The following is a 23,897-nucleotide window of genomic DNA, read 5'->3' as shown; positions in this document are numbered from 1 at the left end:
AGCAGAAGAACGAGTTTCCCATTCCCATTTCATTCCTAAACACATCAAATGTTTTCTCTGTTGGGCAGGCTGGGTAAAAGCCCATAGTAATACTCCCTCATACTGGGAGGACAGAAGAGTGAGTTGCCTTATCCAATCAGTCCCTCCGGTCTTCCCAGATTAATCATGAGAAGCTCAATGCAGAAGCTAGACCAAGACCTCCTCTTCTCAGCCATGACTCAGGCAACCCTCTGGCTGGGAGCTGCAGACTCTCCATCACATGGCTAACATCACCAGGACAGGCTTCCCTCCACCTCCTAGCTTCTTCTTGCTTCTCAAACTGCCTCCTTAACCACATGTTTCATCTGTCTGGCCTCCCATGAAATCACAGACTATACTACTATTGAAATACAAGTCCGCTGAGGCAGCGTTCAGGAGTACCATGAAGGAAGTGACAGCGATGCATGGAAAAGCACTCGTGGAAATTCTACTGCTAGCTAGCTCTCAGGTGATTCTCAGGTGACTACCGTCGTAATGATTTACCTTCACAGTATGAATACCAAGGCTGGCCGCTGCTTTTAGATTTGGTCCGAGGTCGTCAAGAAAGATGCACTCGGAGGGCTGCACGTGAAGCCTCTCCAAGCACAGTTTATAGATCGTGGGGTCAGGCTTACAGATGCCTTCCAAACAGGATTCCACAACCTGTGGGAGTGACAGGAACGGGAGGTGACTGTCCCTCAAAGGCAGCCCTCCCTCATGCACTTGGGACACTTTTTGAAAAGCACAGAAAGGTTTTTTACAACAGAAACTCCAGAGTGTGATTTTGGAACATGGGGTTCCAACCTAGGGGGCCACACTGGAAAGCAAAGTTCTGGCTCAGGCACCGTGGCCTTGTGCAAGCAGTGGAGCCACTCCACGTCTCAGTTTCACCACTGACAGTGAGACGGACACATGATGGCTGTCCTAACTCGCTCAGTAGTTGCAGTGAGGCTGAAGTGAAGCTTCCATGAGTTCTTGAATGACCAATCATGTTGCCACTTTGGGTGTTGTAGCTACAAGGACCAGAAGGGAAGCTAATACTTCTGGTTGATGGGCACATGTCCTATGCATTAGAATCACTATCAAATAAAAATGACCTCAATGTGTATATGTCAGAGGTCCAAAAACAATGAAAATATTGAACGATACAGGAAACATCAAAAGAAGATACAAGGTATACACAGAGTCACTGTACCAAAAAGAAATGGTCAATATTCAACCATTTCAAGAGGTAGAATATGATCAAGAAGGAAGATGTCCAAGCTGCATTGAAGGCACTGGAAAAGAACAAGGCTCTGGGAATTGATGGAATACAAATTGAAATCTTTCAACAAAGTGATGGAACACTGGAGGCACTTACTCATCTATGCCAAGAAATTTGAAAGACAGCTACCTGGCCAACTGATTGGACGAGATCCAAATTTGTGCCCATTTCAAAGAGAGGTGATCCAACTGAATGCAGAAATCATTGGACTGCATCATTAATATCACATGCAACTGAATTTTGCTAAAGATAATTCAGAAACATCTGCAGCAGTACTTTGACAGGGAGCTGCCAGGGTTCAAGCTGAATTCAGATGGAGATGTGGAATGTGGGATACCATTGCTGATGTCAGATGGATCTTGGTTATAAGTAGATGTTTAACTGTGCTTTGACTATGCAAAGGCTTTTGGCTGTGTGGATCATGACAAGTTATGTCTAATACTGCAATGAATGGGTATTCCAGAACACTAAATTGTGCACATTACAAAATGTCTTACTGATGAAGAAGATCAAAGATCACAGCCTTCAGTATGGGTTGCACCTCAACTCAATATAAAGAAAACAAAACTCATAATCACTGGACCAATGAATAACATCAAGACAAATGGAGAAAAGATTGAAATTGTCAAAGACTTCATTTTGCTTGAATCCACAATCAATACTCATGGAAGCAGAAGTTGAGAAATCAAATAGATTGCATTTTACAATCTGCTACAAGACCTCTTTAAAATGTTCAAGAGCAAAGATGTCAATTTGCGGCCTAATGTGTACCTAAACCAAGCCTTGATATTTTTAAAAGTCTTATATGCATGCAAAAGTTGGACAATAAATAAGGAATACCATAGAAGAATTGATATCAATTTGAACTATGGTGTTGAAGAATAATGCTAAAAGTACCATGGACTGCCAGAGACCAAACAAATCTGTGTTGGAAAAAGTACAGCCAGAATGCTCCTTAGAAGCAAGTATAGCCAGACTTCATCTCTCATACTTCGGGCATATAGTCAGGAGAGACCAGTCCCTGAAAAGGACATCATGCTTGAGAAAGTAGAGGGTCAGTGAAAAAGAGGAAGACCCCCAAGGGGATGGAATAGAACAGTGGCAGCAGAAACAGGTTCAAGCATAACGATTGTGAGGATGGGGCAGGAGGAGCAGCAGTGCCGCATTCTGTTGTGCACAGGGTCACTGTAGGTCGAAACAGACTCAACAGTACCTAACAACAACAACATTCTCAATTTGGACAGACAAATCCCATGGAGGGCTGACACTGTAGACTGTCACCGGCAAAGACATCGCTCCTTGCATCTGAATGGCCCTGTTTCAAGCCTGTATCTGATTCCAAACTGGGGTGATCTCCTGAGGGGTTGGGAGAGCTCTGAGGTGTTAGGTTATCTGTGACCCCTCGAAGTCTCGTCTTCCACCAGTTCCTGGTGGGTGGGTCTAATATGGTCATACAGGCCTAGACCCCACATCTCTGGTCTGCCTGGAGAACAGAACCAAATCTCTGACTCACATGTGGAACAATCCAAGATCTGCACAACCAAGGACAAACCCCAGGGCCGTCTACTGCACATTGTGGGCTGGGCAGACCTGACCTCTCAGGTCAGCAGATGTCCACGTCTGTATTCATTCTTGGTTGTATGCTAGGGGCAGAATGAGCTACATGAAGAGAAGGAATTCCCCTAGTAAAAACATCCACAGTAGGCTACAGAGTAGCGGGGCCATTTCAGGACCCAGTGTGTGTACCAAGCTGTACTGACTGAGACAGATGAGAGAGAGAGGTGAACATGGGCACTGGCCAAGTTCCAGCAGATTCGGGCCTTTCCCCATGAGACTGATGTGTCGGTGGAGTGAACTTTGCTAAGAGTCCTGGGCTTCTCTTGTGGCTCCGTTTTGCTCATGACAGCAGGAGCCTGCTGGTGGTTTCTATTACCCTGTCAAACCGGAACTATAGGAACAAGGCCAGCGTCTGAATGGATATAAGTTAGATAACATATTATCAGGAGGGACCAGTCCATAGAAAAGGACATCAAGCCTGGTAACGTAGAAGGTAAGAGATAAGCAGGAAGACCCCCAATGAGATGGTTGGCCCAGTGGCTGCAGCAATGGGTTCAAACGTAGCAATGGCTGTGAGGTTGGCACAGACCCGGGCCGTGTTTTCTTCTGTTGTGTACAGGGTCACTATGAGTGGGTACTGACTCGATGGCACCTAACAACAAAAAGAAGTTATATAAAAAATGGTTTCAGTTCATCCAGGATGTATGTACCCCAGGATGGTGGGGGGGTGGTGCCTCCCTCTCAAGGTCAGCATGACGGATGCTTTGTGACAGCGAACATCTGTGGACAGAGCCTCGTGTCTCTGACTGCATGTCAGCATTGTTGTTGTTATTGTTGCTAAGTACCGTCGAGTTGCTTCTGACCCATAGTGACCTTGTATAGGGTTTCTGAGGAGCTAACCTTGAGGTTCAAACTGACTTTCAGTCCAGCGCATTTGCCCACAACACCACGCCAGGACTCCTGCATCTCAGCATACTCACCCCTAAAATACATCAGGAACCCCTGAAGAGCGTTCCAGAAACGTACACGCCGGGTCCCACCCAAACCCACTCAGTGAAAACCTCCGTGCAAGTGGCTTTGGCACCTTCCCCGGTTCCTGCTGTTGTGTGTGGACAGGAACAGTCAGATCTAGTACCCAGATGCAGAGACCACACCGCTCCCTGGAGTCAAAGCCAAGTGCCTCGCCAACGCATGGATGGATCCAGAAAAGGGCTGTTGATGAAATGCTCAGACAACCTGTAAGTTATCCATCCCCTGGGATATATCCCAGAGGCTGCCAGAACACCCAGGATATCTGGTGAGAGGTTTCCCAGTTATACCAGGTCAGCTCTCCCTGAAGGAAAGAGGCCTCCTGACCTGGTATGACTCGGAGAAAGGCTTGAGAGCCATACTGCTCAGGAGCTGTGGGTCTCTTAGGGGAGGGATGCAAATCTGAAGCAAAGGTGGAGTTTCCTGGGGAAGTAAATCAGTGTTGTAGCTCAGAGAGGAATCAAAATGAGTGAGCGTGGTGCTGACACTTCCCAGTGAAGGGACCTTGACCAGGCTCACTAACCCGAGACTCAGTCTTCTCACTTGTAAAACCAGAGTACTGCTTGTATTCCCTTCACAGGGCTGTGAGGATTTAATAAGAGAATGTGAAGTGTTTAGCATGGTCTGACTTCTTATAATATGTGAATTTTCTAAAAAGTCACATTAGCTCAGAAAAAAAACAGATTTCTGTCACACTGTTGGGGGAACATGGTGACTCTGTAGGATAAGTACTGGACTTCGAACCACAAGGTCGGTGGTCACTCCCCAGGAGAAAGAGGAGGCTTTCTGCTCCCGCAAAGATGTATAACCTCAGAAACCATATACAGGGTCACTATGATTCGGAACCAACTCAACAGCACTTAACAACAACAACATTATACTACTGAGGAGCTCAACAACAGTGTTTGCGCTATCTTTAGTTATTAAGTGCCACTGAGTTGGTTTCAACTTATAGCGACCCAGTATAGAATTTCCAAGAGTAGCTGATGGATTTGAACTGCCAACTCCGTGGTTAGCTAATCCTACAGTGCCATACCCAGGCTCTACCTTTACCTCTACCAAAATGTGGTTTACTTTAGAGCTGAAGAGGACAAAACCTGTATCCGTAAGCTTATGGATATGAGATTTCAAACTCCAGATCTACAGACCTAATAGGAGGGCTTCAAAAGGTGGTGGAAAACTAGAACTGAAAGATAATAGGTTTTTTTCCCATGACCTTTTTGAAGCCCCCTCGTATATGAATACCCATTAAAAAGTGCATGCTCAGCGAGCCCAGTGAATCTGAAAATAGTGTTTTCCATTTCAAAGAACCCTGGTGATCTTTCCAATTTCAGCTGCCCGTTGAAGAGGCCAACCTGAGCCTGTTCAGATGACAACAGTATTCCTATTGGCACAGTCGATGGGTTATTGTTGTTATTAGGTACCGTCGAGTCATTTCTGACTCAGAGCGACCTTATGCACGTCAGAACGAAACACTGCCCGGTCCTGCACCAATCTCACGATCATTGTGATGATGGCGTTGTGTAGAACACATCACTGTGTCCCAGGCACTGTGCACACATCTTGGCCTGCCATCACCTCATGGTGGCTTCACAGCCACCCTCTGACAAAGAACTAGTGCTATTCCTGAGTTACAATGAGGAGACTGAGGTCCAGGGAACAAAGCAAGTAAACTGTTGGAGGCAAGATTCAAACCCAGGCTTCTGTGACCCACAAATCCACTGCTCTCACACTTCCCTGAGAGGACACGGGGACTCCATGAACTCTTCCTGGGATCTGCTGAGGTCCCTCAGCCCTAGGAGGAGAGTTGAGTTCTGGATGAGTGGGGGAACCAAACACCAAATCAGGCATGGAGCTGGGCAAGTTCCTCCAAGGGGAGAGAATTCTATTTGATGGGCTATCTCAAAGGACTTGGTGTTGTCGGTACCAACTCATAGCGAACTTATGCACAGCAGAACAAAACACTGCCTGATCCTGGGCCAACCTCACTATTGTTGCCATGCTTGAGCCTATTCATGCTGCCGCTTTGCCAATCCATCTCGCTGGGGGTCTTCCTCTTTCTGGCCCTCCACCTTAACAAGCATGATATCCTTCTCCAGCAACTGGTCCCTCCTGACAATTTATCCGAAGTATGAGAGATGAAGTTTGGTCATCTTGGCCTCCATGGAGCGCTTTGGCTACATTTCTTCCAACACAGATCTGTTGGTTCTTTTGGCAGCCCATGGCACTTTCAATATTCTCCTCCAACACCGTAACTCAAATGCATCAATTCTTCTACGGTCTTCCTTATTCACTGTCCAGCTTTTGCATGTAAAGGAGGAGGGTAGTGGGTAAATCAGCATTAGGCTGAGGGGACTAGCCAGTGCTTGTGTTCCAAAGGCCGGTCTGAGAGAGCTCCTGGATTTTATGCTCTTTCTGTGACAATGGGCATGTCCTGTATCTATCCTGTCCAATATGGTCACTCCAGCCACATGTGGCCACTGAGCACTGGAAATGTGGCTATTGTGCAGCTCCAGAGGGAAAAAACATGCTTGTCACCTTAAACACAGCATCCTCTCCTTGGGAATGTACTGTCTGACTGACTGAATGAAGCTTAAGTGAGTCACAGCCACCTGGTGAATAGGGAGCTGGGGACGCTCCACAGAAGTAAGCTTCTGGCACAGAAGACCACCTCGTGACTCATGTATTCCCTGAGTACCACAGACAGTAGGCACCAATCATGTAGGGAGCGCAGTGCCTCCACACGATAAGTATTGGGTGGCAAACCATTCTTCAGATACACTAGGCACAGTTCAAGTGCTCAGTGAGCACACAGGGCCAACACTACTGGACCGCACAGATGGAACGTGGCCATCACTGAGGGAAATTCTACTGCACAGTGCTGGCCTAGGGACCCCAAACCCAACCCGACCCACTGTCATCACATCAATTCTGAGGGCAATAGGCTTGGTCTTAGAAGAGAAATGGCCTGAACTCCTGGTAAAATAGTGTACAGTAGTAGAAGGAGAACAAACAAGATGGTGGATCGGGTGGAAGTGCAGTGAGGAGCTCCATTAGCAACAACACAGAATACAGGACCAAAAAGGCTCAGGGGATGGTCCCAGAACTCTGAACCACATATAAAGGAATATTTAGAAGATTGGAAGGCTTACAGCTAGGGAAATCTGTAGCAGAAGCAAGAAATCCATTGCTTTCTAATCCAAGATGCTCAGCTGTTCCCGGAGCTGCCATCTTGGGTGAGACCAAGTAGGGGAAGGATCATAGCAGCCATGGACACCTGACAGAACCATGGAGATAAAGATATGGACACTTTTTTTTTTAATCTGTTCATTGGTCTCTTGCTGGCTGCGCACCTCCATTCAGGTGACCAGAGGGGGTGCTGGAGCAAGTGGACACCCCACCCCCACCCCAAAGGGTTCTACTATGCATGCATAAAGATCTCTTCAAAATTTAAAGTGACAGTTTCCACTTAAAACCAAACGGCAGTAGAAAACGGCCACAGGCAAGATCTCAGAAATGGACAATACATTGAAAGGGCAAAGGACTAGATGCAAAGCAATGGAAGTTTGAATTAGTGAGTTTGAAAACAAATCTCTCAATACTAGTATGCTAGAAGAATAATCAGAAAAAAAGACTGGAAAATGTCTAAAGAAAGACTAAGAGTTATGTGGGACACCATGACCAAGAACAACTTACAGGTGATCGAACTCCAGAATAGAACAAGATAAGCACAGAGAAAACTGTCAAAGAGTTGTTGGAAGAAAACTTCCTTAACATCATGAAAGATGAAAAGATAAGCATACAAGAAGCTGAAAGAACTCCAAACAGGATAGTTTCCAAAAGAAAATCACCAAGACATATTATAATCAAACTTTTCAAAATCAAAGACAAGGAAAAGAATCCTGAGAACAGCTCGGGAGAAATGAAACGTTACCCTCAAAGGAGAACCAATAAGACTAAATTGATTTCTCAGCAGAAATCATGCAGGCAAGAAGGCACTGGAATGACATACACAAAACTCTGAAACAAAAAGACTGTTAGCCAAGAATCATACACCCAGCAAAAATGTCCTTCAAATATGATGGCAAATTAGGACATTTTCCTGATAAACAGAAACTAAAGGAATTTGTAATGCCCAGATCAACTTTACAAAAAATACTAACTGGTATTCTTTGGACTGAGAAACAACAACAGCAGACAACAACCTGAGATTACCATATATGATACCACTACCCAGAATTCAATCCAGATATGAAAGTATTTAAAGTAAAACAAATCTATAAGACTGAAAATAGAGAATGAGAGATATCAGTGCATAACGAAGTCAACTACAAAGTTGAAAGAGGGAACAGTGTAGATACAAAACTTCCAAATGGCTAGAAATCATTCATGATAAAACAGACTGGTTAAGCAGGGAAAAAATTAGTAAATTACAAGATAACCAACCATAAAGAAAAAAAAAAAAAAACCCGCACATCAACATTTTTAAAAAAGAGGAAAATCAGAAATATTTAGTAAACATGAACATACCAGAAATTAAAATGACAAGAAAACCCTAAACAAAATAAACTCCGCATAAAAAATTTTGTGAAATAAAAAATCCGGCAGCACCACAATGAAACACACAGAAAAATGACAACAATCAATTCATACCTATTGATAATTACACTGAAAGTAAATGGATTAAATGTACCTGTCAAGGGACAAAGAGAGCAAAATAGATAAGAAAACATAATCCTTCAATATGTTGTCTACAAGAGACATCTCAAATAGTAGAGACAGCCGAAATGCCCATCAATGGAAGAATGGTTAAAGAATCTTTGGTACATACCCACAATGGAATACTATAAAATGTTGAAGAATAATGATGAGTCTGTGAACATCCCACACATGGTTGAACCTATTGATGATAGTGGTTATGTGCCATGGAGTAGACTCATACTGACCCTGTATGCAGTTTCTGAGGCTGTGAATCTTCATGGGAGCAGAAAGCTCTTTCTCCCTTGAATTGGCTGGTAGTTTCATACTGCTGGCCTTGAGGTTAACAGTCCAATGCATAACCACTATGCTTTATGCTGAGTGAAATTAGTCAATCACATAAGGATAAGCATTGTATGAGACCAATATTGTAAAAAGTTTAAAAAAGGCTTTCTTGATGTAAGAAACAATCTATGTTTGTTACGGGGGGCAGGGGGGTGGGGGAGAAGGGAGAAGGAGGAAGGAAATTATTCATGAGCTGGGGGATTATTGTTGTTGTGAAGTGCTTTTGAGTCAGTTCCAACTCAGAGCAACCCTGTACAGGGTTTCCAAGGAGCAGTTTGGGAGTGTAAACCACTGACTTTGTGGATCAAACCACCTTGGAGTCCAGTGCTTATCCTACAGGGCCACACCAGGACTCTGGGTTAGAGGGTAGACACATGTTAACCTGGGTGACAGGGCAGGCAATATACAACAAGAGGGAGGTTAACAAAGGAAAGATGAAGGTAGTGGGAGACACTTCCAATAGTTACAGTGAATAAAGGTAAGTGCTATTAACCATTGGGATACAGAGGGTATTGCAACCATGTTGTGAGGCAAAGTGTATGTTTTGTTGTAAGTAAAACTGATGATCTGCTCTGTAAACCTTCACTAAATACAAATAAAAAGTTAAAAAAATAAGAAAAATGGCCAAAGTGCTAAGATGTGAGGGCTGATGGAAATGTTTGTGTTGTTTGAAGACTAGGATTCAAATCCAGAATTGAAGGGAATCTCTAAACCTGAGGTTTTAAGCAGCCATCAAATCCCCCAAATGTTTGGCCTTGCTAAGAGCACAGTGACATCTGAAAACTTTGTTTTTAATTTATAGCTAAACCTGACTTAGTCAGGGTTTTGCAAGAAAAACCCATCCACCAGTTCCTGCTAAAGTAGTCTGTGATGCTGCAGCCTGAGGCAAGGGCAAGGACCTACATACAGCATTTATTTGGGGTCACGCCAGGCTTACCACATCAAACTGGTTCCGGTCCAGGGGCAAAAAGCTTTTCCCATTGGGAAGATAAAAATTATTGGTCAAGACTGCCGTCTGAAGGCCTTTTGCCCGAATCTGGGCTATGGCTGCAGTCATCACTGGGAACTGCTTGGCCACTCGTCCACTGGTCAGCAGAGAGAAAAACGATTCCACGGGCACGGAGGTCTGTGACTGGGAATTGGAGGTGGGAGGAGAGACCCAGCAATCATTAAGAGTAAGAGAAACTTACCACCCACAAAAAACATACAACTGCCGAGCTTCCACGACTTGGCCTTCCAGTCCCATCCTACTACCTAAAAGAACTGTCCCACTCCACCCCAGTTCTGAACTCAGCAGACTGGGTGTGAAAAGAGTCAGTGACAACATTAGAGAATGGAGCTTTTCCTATCAATATGCCAGTTAGATGAGTTTGTGATTCCACTCATGGGTGGACAACTAAAAAAAACCCAGAATACCGCAAGAGAATACTTTGAAGCTAAATATATTAAACAGATGCAATCTAATTTGTGGAGTCCCTAGGTGGTAAAAACAGCATGCTCAGGTGCTAACTGTGTGGTTGGAGGTTCAAGTCTACTCAGAGGTACCTTGGAAGAAAGACCTGGCAGTCTACTTCTGAAAAACTAGCCACTGGAAGCTCGATGGAGCGCAGTTCTCTTCTGCCACACGTGGAGATCATGGTCCAGAGGCGTCTGATGACTGCACTGCCTCAGTTTCTATTCGTTTGATTTTGTTTTGTTTTGTTTTGAAATTCAACTCATGGGTATTTAAACACTCTTAACTGTCATGTTTTGAACATTTCAAAGGCAATTCTGTTGTTGTGAAGTGCCGTTGACTTGGTTCCAACCCATAGCGACTCCGTGTAAGGTTTCTGAGGAGAAGCTGGTGAGCTTGAACCACTGACCTTGCAGTCTGGTGCACCATACCAGGACTCCAAAGGCAATTCTACTACTGTAAATATTTCATAACAACTTTATTGTTGTTAAGTGCTGTAAGTTGGTTTCAACTCTTAGTGATCCTGTCTAGGGTTTCTGAAGAATGGCTGGTGGGTTTGAATCACCGGCCATGCAGTTAACAGTTCAGTGCTTATCCTACAGCACCAGACCAAGACTTTATTGATAAATAATTCACATGCCAGTTGACTCATCCATCTAAAGTGTGTATATTGATGAGTTTTAGCATATTCACAGGAGCCCTAGTGTGGCACTGTAAGATAAGCACTGGACTGCTAACCCCAAGGATTGCATTTCAAACCTATTAGTTGCTCAGTGGGACAAAGATAAAAGGATTTCTGCTCCCATCAAGATTTGTTGTTGTTGTTAAGTGCTGTTGAGTCGGTTCCCACCCATAGCAACCTTGTATAGGGTTTCCAAGGAATGGCTTGTGAGCGTGAACCATCAACCTTGTGTTCCAAACTGACTTTGCAGTCCAGCGCATTAACCCACAGCGCCAACCCTCTACAAGGTCACTCTGAGTCAGAACCAACTCGATGGCAGTGAATAGTTAGTGCAATCACAAAGTTGTATAATCATGACCACTATCTAATTTTAGAACATTTTCATCACCCCCCCCCCAAAAAAAATAGCCTGTACTATTAGCTGTCACTCTCCTCACTTCTGCCCTGATCCCCTGTCAGCTAGTTATCTGTCTCTTAGATTGTAGACATTTCATAAAAATGGAATCATATATCATGTGGTCACTTGGAGCATCATATTTTCAAGGTCTGCAATTATTTGAGGAAGGCGCAGGACCAGACAGTATTTCATTCTGTTGTACATAGGGTCAGAATGAGTTGGAACAACAACATGTTTTAATAGGTTTCCTGTCAGGGTTACATGGGTAGTACATGTAAAGGACTTAGAATAATGCATAGCACCGGGAAAATGTTCAACATTATTGTTGCTTTAAATAATCTTTATATGATGAAAACCATCATTCCAATGGCTGTGGTGTCTCAGGTGAGCAATATCTGACAAAAAGAGCTTTGTACAGAATGTTTTCAGTCATCAACTTGAGCTGCTAGGGATGGAAGAAATCACTTAAAATGTGTAATGGTTTTTGCTTTTCTATTTGCAGTTTAACAAACTTAATGGCTGAGGGTCACAATCACTTCTCAAAGCAAAAAGAATAATATGGAAATACAGAGCTGTTTATCACTCACCATTTCAGAACACAGTTTCCCAAATTCTTGTAAGAAATCCTCTGGCGTTATCTCTGCTTTCATAAACTTCATCCAGGGTCCACTGTCCCCGCCAGCGATGAAAGACTTCAATATGGTTCCAGAAGGGAGGTGGTTCTGGCCCTCCCATTCTACAGGAAGTGGAAGAAGCAGGAGGTGAAATACATCAAGCAGTGTCTGGGGTTGGGAGCTCGGAGGAATCACAACACCAGTTCCTCTAGCATCACTAGGGTACCAGGGCAGCACCAAAGAGAATTGGGGGGAAATTCAGGAAAAGCAAACTCTCGCCTCCATAGTAATAGTCACAAGGCTGTGGGTGACTGGGAGGACACAACGGGTTTGTTTCAGGCCCTCTTCACCTTGAGCTGACCAGAGACAATGCATGATGGATCTCCACCTCCGTGGTTCCCATGGGGATGCTGCTTTAAGGAAACACCATAGTAGGTAGCAGAGACAGACCCTATTTTCTCTCAGTTGTTGTTGGTGATGGTGTTTGGTGCCATCTAGTCGGTACTGACACATAGTGACCCTCCGCACAACAGAACCAAACACTGACTGGTCCTGGGCCAACTTCACAATCATTACTACTCCTGAAGGCATTGTGCCAATTTATCTCATTGGGGGGGTCTTCCTCTTTTTCTCTGACCCTCCCCTTTACCAAGCATGATAGCCTTCTCCAGTGACTGGTCCCTCCTGACAATATAGCCGAAGTATGAAAGACGAAGTTTGGCCATCCAGGCCTCCAAGGAGCACTCTGGCTGCACTTCTTCCAACACTGATCTGTTGGTTCTTTTGGCAGCCCATGGCACTTTCAATATTCTCCTCCAACACCACAACTCAAATGCATCAATTCTTCTCTCAGTTAGGAGGCTACAAGTTCAGATCCAGGCGGCTGTCAGGGAAGGTCTGTCTCTGTAACAGTTCAGAGATACCAATTACAGTCTTTGAACTGTGCAACCATTCCCACCCTCCTTTTCTTAGTTGTTCTCTGTTATTAACAAAAACTCAAAGCCCCCTAAAGTTCCTATCTAGTCTTCCAAGTTGTCATTGTCAATTTCATCTCACGTAGCTAGCGTTTGGAGTCCTGGCATGGGCTGTCGGTTTGAACCTCAAGGTAGGCAGTTCAAGCTCACCAGTCACTCAGAAACCCTATACACGGTCACTGAATTGGAACCAACTCAACAGCACTTAACAACAACAACAAGATAGTTCTTAAAAGAACATAATACTCAAGCTTATGTAAAAAATGAATGCTGTCTCTGAACTAAAGAAGCTCATTTGTATCTGTGAAGAAGTAAGGCAGTGGACAAACCAGCATTTGGGTATTAACTGGAAACACTTGTTTTTCTTTCAATGATTGTCATTTTGTCATCGTTATATATCCAAGACATCAACTACTATACACATATCTTTTGCCTTGAAATGAAAATACCTTTTTTTTTTTTTCTGATTATGAAAGTAATACCTATCCTTTGGACTTCTGGTGTGGCACTGAAAAATCAGGAATGAACTGCAAACCACAAAGTAAGCAGTTCAAACTCACCAGATGCTCCTCAGAAACCCTGTACAGGGTTGCTGTGAGTCAGAACGTACTCAACAGCACTTAACAATAACCCATCCTTTGAAAGACTATTGGACCATATAAAAAACTCCACTGAGATGACTTGGACTCATGATGACCCCATGTGAGTCAGAGTGGAACTGTGCTTCCTCCCTAGGGTTTTCAGTGGCTGACTTGTCTAAAATAGATGCCCTGGCTTTTCTTCCAAAGCACTACTGGGTGGACTCAATGTGCCAGACTTTCAGTTAGCAGCCCAGCATGCTACTTGTGCCACCCAGGAAGCCCTTCATACACTAGTTTTAAAAAACCCACTGCTGTTGAGTGGATTCTGACTCCGAGTGACCCTACAGGCCAGAGGAGAACTGTCCCACAGGGTTTCCAAGACGGTACGCCTTTATGGAAGCAGACAGCCTCGTCTTTCTTCCGAGGAGCAGCTGGTGGGTTGGAATGATTAACCTTTCAGGTACTGCCCTGCCAACACTGCTCCATCAGCGTTCCTTTGGGACATTAGGTTGTTGTTGTTATTGTTAGTGTTGTTGAGTCAGTTCCAACTCATCGGGACCCTGTATAGGGTTTCTGAGGAGCCGCTGGTGAGTTTGAACTGCTGACCTTGTAGTTCAAATTGACCTTGCCGTCTGGTGCATTATCTTGTAGAGCCCAGGACTCCAAATATGTTATTGTTGTTGTCCAAATATGTTATTGTTGTTGTGAAGTGCCATTGAGTCTGTTTCAACTCATAGCAACCCTGGTTCTGAGGAGTGGCTGGTGTGTTTGAACCATCAACCTTGTGGCCACAAGTCAGTTCAAACTCATAACGACCTTATGTAGGGTTTCTAAGGCTATAAATATTTACTGGAGCAGAAAGCTTCATTCGTCTTCCATGGAGCAACTGGAGGGTTTGAACTGCCAACCTTGTAGTTTATCCTATACTACTGAAAGTTTAAAAAGCAGTGAAATGACAAGCAATCTCAGTCTTCAGAAAGAATCAGTGCTAATCATTTGGTATATATACTTTGAGACTAACAAGTCTTTTAAACTCTAAATACTAGTGCATCTTTAATTTTAGAATGAATCTAAACTAGAGCATTTTTTCTGGGCTCAGAGTTGGCAAGCGTGTAAGTGGACTGGCACTCTCCCATGATATTGATGGGAGTGTAGCTAGGCAGAAGCTTTAGGAGAGTAATTTGGCAATTTCTGCTAAAATTTTAAATGTACATACATTTGACCAAAAAATTTCACTTCTAGGAATTTGCTCCACAGGTTTATTTCTAAAAAAAAAATAATGTACAAGGCTGGGTGTTCAGAACTTCTTATAATTAAAAAAATTTTTAAAAACCCTAAAAACGTAAAGGTGAAACCTGCAAACCAAACCCATTGTTGTCCAATCAATTCTGACCCCCAGTGACCTAGGACAGAGCAGAACTGCCCCGGACGGTCACCAAGGCTGTCATCCTTATGGAAGCTGACTGCCACATCTTTCGACCATGAAGCAACTGGTGGGGACAAACAGCCATCCTTTCAGTATGCAACTGAGCACTTCAACCACTGTGCAAACAGGACTCCATGTCTGTTACTACCCCAAACCCAGTGCTGTTGAGATGATTCCAAGTCATAGTGAGGCCATAGGACAGAGCAGAGCTGCTGTAAGTCTTCCGGGACGGTTAGTCTTTGTGGGAGCAGACTTTCTCCTCTTTCTCCTGTGGAGTGGCTAATGGATTCGAACCGTGACCATTCAGTTAGCAGCCTAATGCTAAACTCACTGCAGCAGCAGGGCTTGTTACCTCCACTGTAGTACCTCCAAGTAACAGAACGTCACACATATGTCCTTAAGTATACAGTAGGCCAAGGATCCCTAAATATGGCCTCAGGGCCCACTCTAGACTCCTGTTTTTATTGACACGCAGCCATGCTCATTTGTTTATGCAGCACATAGGGCTGATCTGAAGGAGGGTTGGTAGTGTGGTGGTTAAAGCACTTACCTGCTAACCAGAAGTCAGCAGTTTGGACCCATCAACAACTCCTCGGGACAAAAAACCTGGTGATCTATCTGCTCCTGTAAAGAGTTCAGCTTATAAAATGCTATGGAGTTGTTTGGACTCTGTCTTGAGAGTCACTATGAGTCCAAATCGACTCGCTAGTACCCAACAACATGGCTGCTTTTGTGTTACAACAGCAGAGTGGAGTAGATGCCGACTCCTGGCTTAAATGTTAAAAAACTATTGAGTGGTATTTGAGGTGATATTCACTCTAGACTTCCTTATCAAATAATCTTTAATTTGGTTCATTTGAAACACATACCATTAGAAATTATAATTATAAAACAGAAAAAAAAAAAAACACCAAAAGTAAGAATCACTTATTTGTGTCTTGGTCCATCCCTGAAGCATTTCGTGAAAGACCATTCACCTCTGGACAGAGTTCTAGAAAGGTGAAGTGAACAAACCCACGAGTCTGGGATCTAAACCCAACAGAGGAAACATGCACACATCCCACTGCAAACGAAAATGTGTCTTAGCAAAAGTTAGACTAGATGTGGGAACATGCTCCCCAGGAGATTCTGCCTGGGGAAGAGGTCACAGAAGTAAAGAAGTTAATACTAATAATGGCTGTAAGGTTTATGGAATGATTAAAAGATTCCAGGTGCTGGGATGAGTAGTGTCCCATTTAACTTGTCATCAAAAGTCTGAGTAGCTCCTAATAGTCAAGGGTAGAAACCACCCACATCCATCAGCAGATAAATGGATAGACAAAATGTGGTCGTATGTACATACAAGGGGGCTCTAAAAGTTTGTGGGAAAATCCACTGTCTTCTGATTCCATTTTCCCCCAAACTTTTTGAAGACCCTTCGTACAATGAAATATTACTCAGCCAGGGGCAGGTGTAGAGAAAACCTGTACTTGGGTTGACTCAGGTGTGAGTGTGAGAAGCAGTCCAACCAGCCACTATCAGTAAGTCAAAAGCACAGGAACAGCTGTTTGGCTCTGGTGGTGATGAGAATGTGATGCAAGAGGCCAAGTAGCCATGCCAGCCCATGAAGTATAGTTGAAAATGAAGAGAACTTTCAGCAAAGCCACAAGACAGAGAGAGCCTGAATCCACAGTACCATATGAACCCCAGACCTCACACCTGGGCTTCAATGTGGAAGATAAATGAACTTCTATCCTGTTTAAGTTACTCTGAAGGTTAGGTTTTTTAATACAATTGACTCTTGAACAGCATGAGAGTTAGAGACTCCTACTCCTTTGCATAAGCCCTGGTGTGGCCCTGTGAGCTAATGCGCTTGACTGCAAAGTCCTTTGAACCATAAGGTCAGTGGTTCAAGCTCACCAGCTGCTCCTTGGAAACCCTATATAGGGTCACTATGGGACGGCACTTATCAACAACTTCTTCTTTGCACAGCCAAAAATTCAAGTATAACATTCAAGGTTCAACAGTACTTGTAGCCAAAACTAATCAAATTCAAGAAAGTTGAATATAAAGTCCAAACTAAGTAGAAGAAACAAGTAAAACAAAGAAAGGGATACTAAAGTGAACAGAATTCAAGAGATAAAAGGTTGGGCCTTATAGGTCAGAGGAAGTGAGATACAAAAAGAAAGACCTGATCAGCATTCAAGATTTCAAAAGGAGCACAGGTCCCAGGAAAAGGTGGCGGTTCTAAGCTGCTTTCAGGCTAAACTTTTCATTTTTAAAATAACATCTTAGGGTGTTCTGGGTAAAGGTTTACACAGCAGTCTAGGTTTCCATTCAACCATTTCTATACAAGTTGTTCAGTGACATTGGTTACATTCTTTATAATGTGTGAACATTCTCATTACTGCCATTCTGGTTGTTGTATTTACATGAATCTAGTTTCCCTATCCTCGTTACATTCTCATCTATATTTTACAGTCACTGTTGACTGTTTTGGTCTCTACAGGTGATTGTTTAAAGGAGCCCAACACCTATAAGTGCAACTCACTGTTCTAAGAACCAGTTATTTAACTACGAGATGACGTCAGGAATTAGTTCCAGTTCAAGGTTTAAAGAGTATCTTAGGGAGTCCTCTAGTCTCCAGTAGTCCAGTTGGTCTAGTTTTGCTTTTTTTAGGAGTTTAGGGTTCTGTTCCTGACTTTTTTCCCATTCCATCAGGGTCCATCAACAGTGGCTGTGATTGGAACAGTTCACAGTGCTAGTTCAGCAACATGCAGTTCTGCTGGTCTCAGGCGAAATGAGACCGTGGTTCCTGTAGACAGCCTGTCCTGTACGCTGCTTTCCTCTCGGAGTCTTTGGATTTCTTCTGCTTTTGCTTTTGTGCTAGTTAAGCTTTAATCCCAGCAACAATAACTGGTGGTAGTAGTTATGTGCCATGGAGTAAGAACAGTGGTAGGTAATCATTATCAAGAATCGGATGAGCTGCGTACTCACTGTGCTAACCAAGTGCTTCCATAGTTTATCTCATTGAACTCTAATTTAATGATGAGGAAACTGAGTCATGCCGCCCTAAATGGTGCTTGGAATTATATTCAAGAGTCAACAAATTACCCACTGGGATATGCTTCTATCCAGACGTTCCCCTCTACTCCCCTTCCACGAGACCCCAGTGCCCATGGAGTTGAATCAAACTCATGGTGACCCCATGTGTGTCAGAGTAGAACTGCACTCCAGAGGGATTTTCAACAGCTGATTTTTTTTTTTTTTTTAGTTTTCCCCCCCAGAAATAAACCGCCAGGCCTTTCTTCTGTGGTGCCTCTGGGTGGACTCAAACTGCCAAGCTTTTCTTTAGCAGCTGAACATGCTAACTAGTTACACCACCCAGGAGCTCCCTCTGCCTGCCTCCCCACCCCACCTGGCTCAGAAAAGAAAGCAGAACAAAGAGCTCACCTGTAGCCACTTTCCCTGGAGAAGGAATGAGAACGCCACCCATGTCAAAAATCACTGCTCTGTACGTGCCCCCTCCAGAGTGTGGCCATCGGTGCTTCCAGAAGGCTGCCCTCCAAGCCTCCTGGAGATACGAGGACTGAAAAAGCCTCCTTAGGCTCATGCTGAGACCAAACCTGCATGAGAAAGCACAGGCATATTTTACCCTCCCTGGCAGCATAGTGGTTAAGAATCTGGCTGCTAACCTCAAGGTCGGCAGTTCGAAACTACCAGCTGTTCCCCAGGAGAAAGATGAGGCTTTCTGCTCCCATAAAGATTTACAGCCTCTGAAACCCTGTGCAGGTTCACTATGAGTCAGAACCGACTCCACAGTACTTAACAACAACAACAACAACAACGTCCAATCCAGTCTGCTATTCCTGAAGCTCAGCAGTGTCCTCCAACTGACCTCCAGCAAACACTTCACCACACACCCAGAATACAATGAGAACTCCCCTTCCCCAACCACTTTTTTAAAGTTTCTTCAGTCAGTAAAGGGCTCCACCATCCACCTCGCTGCCCATGCTAGAAAAATGACCTTTACCCAGGACTGCCGCCACCCTCAGCTGAGCTGCTTCCATCCACTCCTCCTCATGTCCTCTCTTGCCTGAAAATCTCCACTGACCTCACTGCCCTCATACCGCCACACATCATCATCACAGCCCCTAGCTGGTCCTAGCTGGTGCGTTGCCTGCTTCTTCTCAAACCTCCCTCCAACTCTCTCCACTTTTTCATGCAAATTCTTTAACTTAAAAGCTTACTAAAAACTATGTAACGCACAAGCAGATTAGTAGGGAAATCTTTATGCTTCCTATGTTGACTTTGCAACTCTGCGCATACCAACAATTGGGAGGACAGTGCAGGGTTGGGTAATGCTTTGTTCTGTTGGACACAGACTCACTATGAGTTGGAATTGACTTGATGGCAACAACATAGTTAAAACGTTCACCAAAAACTGTTTGGGGCAAAACAAGATAGTAAATCCTAGGAGTTTACAGGAGAGTCACTTCAGTGCCATAAGGACTCAAGAAACTATGTTAAGAATCTAAAGAAGGGAATCTTAAGCAGTAAATCTTCAAAGCAACATAATGTGTTTTTCACATACTTGGAACTTTGCTAAACTTGGGAGTGAGATTTGAAATTTTTAAAATGTATAAGCTGATTTGCATTTTCAGTTCCTAGGCCAAGGCCAAAGTTTATGATGGAAAGAGAAATTTATTTATAATCTCATGAAAGCAAAAACACATTTTGGGTAAGGGCCTAACAGCAATGATAACTGTCTCCAGGGCCTGAAGGACCAACTTTAATCCTCCTTGGGGACACCGTCCTCCACATCCTCCCGCTAATGGACAAGTGGGCAATGCGCCCTCAAGTGGGTGGCTTGGTCCTTAAAACTGCACTTGACGGGTCTGTCCTAGCCACCTCCCAAACAGCCTCTTCACAGAGGAAAATGCTGTGACTTCTAGCCTGCTGTGTCCCAGCTTTATCTGCCCAGTAAACTTCTACCATTCACAATCTCAGTTCCACCTCTGCAGTAGAGGCTTTCTTCCTTTTTCCAAGCAGACTCATTGTTGTGTGACACCGAGTAAATTCTGACTCTGAGCGGCCCTATAGGACTCAGCATTGCCTCAGAATACCAGGTCTCTTCTCCCATAGAACCAATGGTGGGTTTGAACTGCTGATCTTTTCACTTAGCAATCCAGTACTTAACCAATGTGCCACCAAGGTTCCTAACTTATCACTCCTTTCTTTTTTCACTCCTTTTGCTTCTACTCCACACTTTCAGTACAGCAGTCACTCCAGGACATAGTGCCTGTTTTCATGCCTGTTTGTATAATTCATAAGCCCCTTAAATCAAGGAGAAAGTCTTATCATCTCTGTGTGCATCCACCCGAGGCTCCACACAAGGCCTGACTCATAACAGGTACTCAGTAGTAAAGATATGTGTCAAAAGGAAAAATAAAGTGAGAGAACAGAAAACAGAAGAAATCAGGTTACAGATTTACTGGCTGGCCGCCACAAAGCATTCTAACATGCGCAACTTGCCCATGTCTGACTATTAATTCTAGTCCTCTGGCCTGGCCTCTGCACTATAAAGATTTGTCTTCTCCCTGCCTTCCAGAATAATGAGACTGGAACAACAATGTAAATGTGCTACCTAATGTACATTTTCATAACTACATACACTTGGTGTATGTATCACCTATTAAAGAAGTGGTTTAGCAGAGAGGGTTGGCTCCGGGATTAGATTGCCTGGGTTTAAATTCTAGCTCTGTTATTTATAAGCTGTGAGACCTTGAGCAAGTTATTCTTTCTGAGCCTCAGGTTCCTCCTCTAAATGAAATGATTATCCCTCCATTAAAATGGGATCATTATAGTACTTGCCTCTGAGTTGTAACCAACACAAGAGAGAAGATATGAAAAGCACTTTAGTGTCTAGCATGCCATTGTGTATATTATCTGTTATTGTAGTATGCTATAAGGGAGCACGGTGTGCTGTGGAATAAGCATTGGAATGCTAACCACAGGGTCAGCTGTTCGAACCCACCAGCTGCTCATGGGAAAAAGATGAGGCTTTCTGTTCCCATGAAGATTGACAACACCAGAAACCCTATACAAGGCCACTGAGTTGGAACCAACTTAACAACATGCAACAACAAATATACTACAAGTTCACAAGATGTCTCATGTGAGATATGTGTGTGTGTATATATTTATATATGGTTAAGTGTTGTTGAGTTGGTTCCGACCCATAGCGACCCTGTATAGGGTTTCCAAGGAGTGACTAGTGAGCTTGGACCATGGACCTTGCAGTTCAAACAGAGTTTAAAATCCAGTACATTAATCCACAGTGCCACACCAGGACTCCTATATGTATGTGTATATATATATATATAGTTGCAAAGTGCAGTAGAGTCAGTTCCAACTCAGTGAGCCTATATAGGGTTACCAAGGAGCAGCTGATGAGCTTGAACTACCAACCTTGCAGTTCAATCTGGCCTTGTGGTCCAGTGCTTATCCTACAGCACCACACCAAGACTCCATATATTAATCAGTCTGGTTGAAAAATCACTGGTTTATGTGATCGTACATTATGTCTAGCTGTGATTCCTATACCAACATGTCTACGCTGTGCTAACATAGCCTGGGTATGGTCATCGCACATTCCTAGTGTAGCATCCAGTCCTTTATGTGTCACATGGGAATTGACTGCAGCTGTCAATACCCAGAAGCTAAAGGGCAATCTGGAGTCCTGGTATGAGGTTGTAGGATAAGCACTGGACTGCTAACTGCAAGACTGCTGGTTAAAATACACCAGCCAGTTCTCAGAAACCCTGTAGACCATGGCTATGATTCGGAACTGACACGACGGCACTTAACAAAAATAACAAAGGGCAATCACACTTAGGGGAAACTCTGCTGAGTCTCCAAAAAGCTAAGGTTAACGTAAAAAGTTAAGGTTTTCTTGTTAAAGAAATATTCTATACATTACCCGGGGTGAGAGAAAAGGGACAATGATTTATGGACTAGGGAGTAGACACATGTTAACATGGGCGATGAGGAAGGCAATGTAAAAACAAAAGAGAGGGTGGTAGGGGAAAAAGGAAGGTGGCAGAAGGCACAGGAAGAAATTTAAGAGTTAAACTGAATAGAGGGAGGGGATTGCAATTGGAATGAAGCAAAGTATGAGTCTGTTGAATGTAAAACTGATGATCTGCTTTGTAAACTTTCACTTAATTCACAATAAAAAGTTTTTTTTTTTAAAGTTAAGATCTGAGAGAACGGAATAGCCAGAAATATCACCATAGAAAGCTTGTAAGTCCATCTTATGCTTATAACTGATTGGGATACCTAAAATGGGGGACAAACGTGCCCAGTGAAGGAGGCTTGCTGCAGAGCCTATGCATTACACAAGACCATAGGTGGAATTCTGAAAAGCATCCAGAATCTCCTGAGGTAGGAAATTTCCACTTGAAAGGATAAGCAAACCAGCCTGGAGCAACTAGAAGAACAGAAGATACTTCTTGAAAGAAAGACCTACAGGAAAAATACAATATAGGCAGTCTGTCTGATTACTAAAAGAACAAGCAAGTTGCTCACCCAGGACACATCAAGGCAAGTGATCGGGTCCCCTCAGGACAAACCTCCTTCCAAGACTAAGACTCAATGGGAATACATGCTCTGATTGATGACCACGTTCGTCACCAATAGGGGAAGTGAGGGAAAAACAGCAATGAAGCTGCGAGCTAAGCCCTACAACGTTCAACAGACTCCTATGAACTCAGGTGGAGAGCTGGTTGGCCAGCAGTGTGGCAAGACCTGGGGACTCTTGGGCACAGAGTCAGTGACATAGCCACAGAGGACTAGAGTGGAGAGTGAAATGTCCAGCTGATAAGAGAGGGCATATGCACAAGAACACCCACACTTGCAGATAATACCCACTTGACCTGGTTTCAATGACTGGATGATTAGAACTCAACTAGAAGAAGAAAGAAGAGGAAAAAAAGAGTAATCTGAACTAGTTTGATGAACGTGACCTATACTTATGGATGCAGTAGCTCAAAAGAGGGAACAAATCTCTACAGCAAGGATCACTCCCACCCCCTCCATACACACAGTAGACAGAGATGGGCAACTTGGACATTGGCTACCCAAAGTGTGTGTGTGTGGTGGGGGGGAGTTACAAAGGCAAGAAGTGACTGGCTTATAAGCTTTCAGGAGGGAGCCTAGAGCTCAGTGCAAAACCCCTTCCAAGACTAAGACTCAGTGGGAATACACACTCTGATTGGTGACCACGTTCGTCACCAATAAGGGGAAGTGAGGGAAAAATAGCAATGAAGCTACAAGCTAAGCCCTACAACGTTCAATAGACTTCAGCGAACCCGGGTGGAGAGCTGGTTGGCCAGCAGTGTGGCAAGACCTGGGGACTCTTGGGCACAGAGTCAGTGACATAGCCACAGAGGACTACAGTGGAGAGTGAAATGTCCAGCTGATAAGAAGAGAGGGCATATACATAAGAACACCCACACTTGCAGATAATACCCACTTGACCTGGTTTCAATGACTAGATGATCAGAGCTCAACAAGAAGAAGAAAGAAGAGGGAAAAAAGCGTAATCTGATACAATTTGATGAACTTGACCTTCACCTATGGATGCAGTAGCTCAAAAGAGGGAACAAATCTTTACAATGAGGATCATTCCCACCCTCTCCATACACAGAGTAGACAGGGATGGGCATCTTGGACATCGGATACCCAAAATGGGGGGCTACAAAGGCAAGAAGTGACTGGCTTACAAGCTTTCAAGAGGGAACCTAGATCCAGAGGGTGTGAAGGAAGGTAGAATCGCCACTGAGCAGTATCCAATCTGTCTAGGCGGGGCTGATGAAA

At 43.9% G+C, this 23,897-nt stretch overlaps 1 protein-coding gene across 1 annotated transcript in view; it reads right to left on the bottom strand.

Annotated features, from left to right (window-relative positions):
- ACAD10 (acyl-CoA dehydrogenase family, member 10) overlaps nt 1-18,630 on the bottom strand; it is a 59,167-nt gene extending 40,537 nt beyond the window's left edge. Inside the window, exons 1-4 of the mRNA XM_006865497.1 lie at nt 18,471-18,630; nt 12,031-12,179; nt 9,849-10,043; nt 523-681 (exon numbers count right to left, since the gene is read on the bottom strand). Coding sequence (XP_006865559.1) covers nt 523-681; nt 9,849-10,043; nt 12,031-12,179; nt 18,471-18,630 — 663 coding nt within the window. The remainder of the gene's footprint in view (nt 1-522; nt 682-9,848; nt 10,044-12,030; nt 12,180-18,470) is intronic.
- Between the last annotated feature and the right edge of the window lie 5,267 nt (nt 18,631-23,897).

Source organism: Chrysochloris asiatica, unplaced genomic scaffold (assembly GCF_000296735.1).
Source record: "Chrysochloris asiatica unplaced genomic scaffold, ChrAsi1.0 scaffold00078, whole genome shotgun sequence".
In the NCBI taxonomy this organism is placed as follows: Eukaryota; Metazoa; Chordata; class Mammalia; order Afrosoricida; family Chrysochloridae; genus Chrysochloris; species Chrysochloris asiatica.
This window is presented reverse-complemented; position numbering and strand designations above follow the sequence as displayed.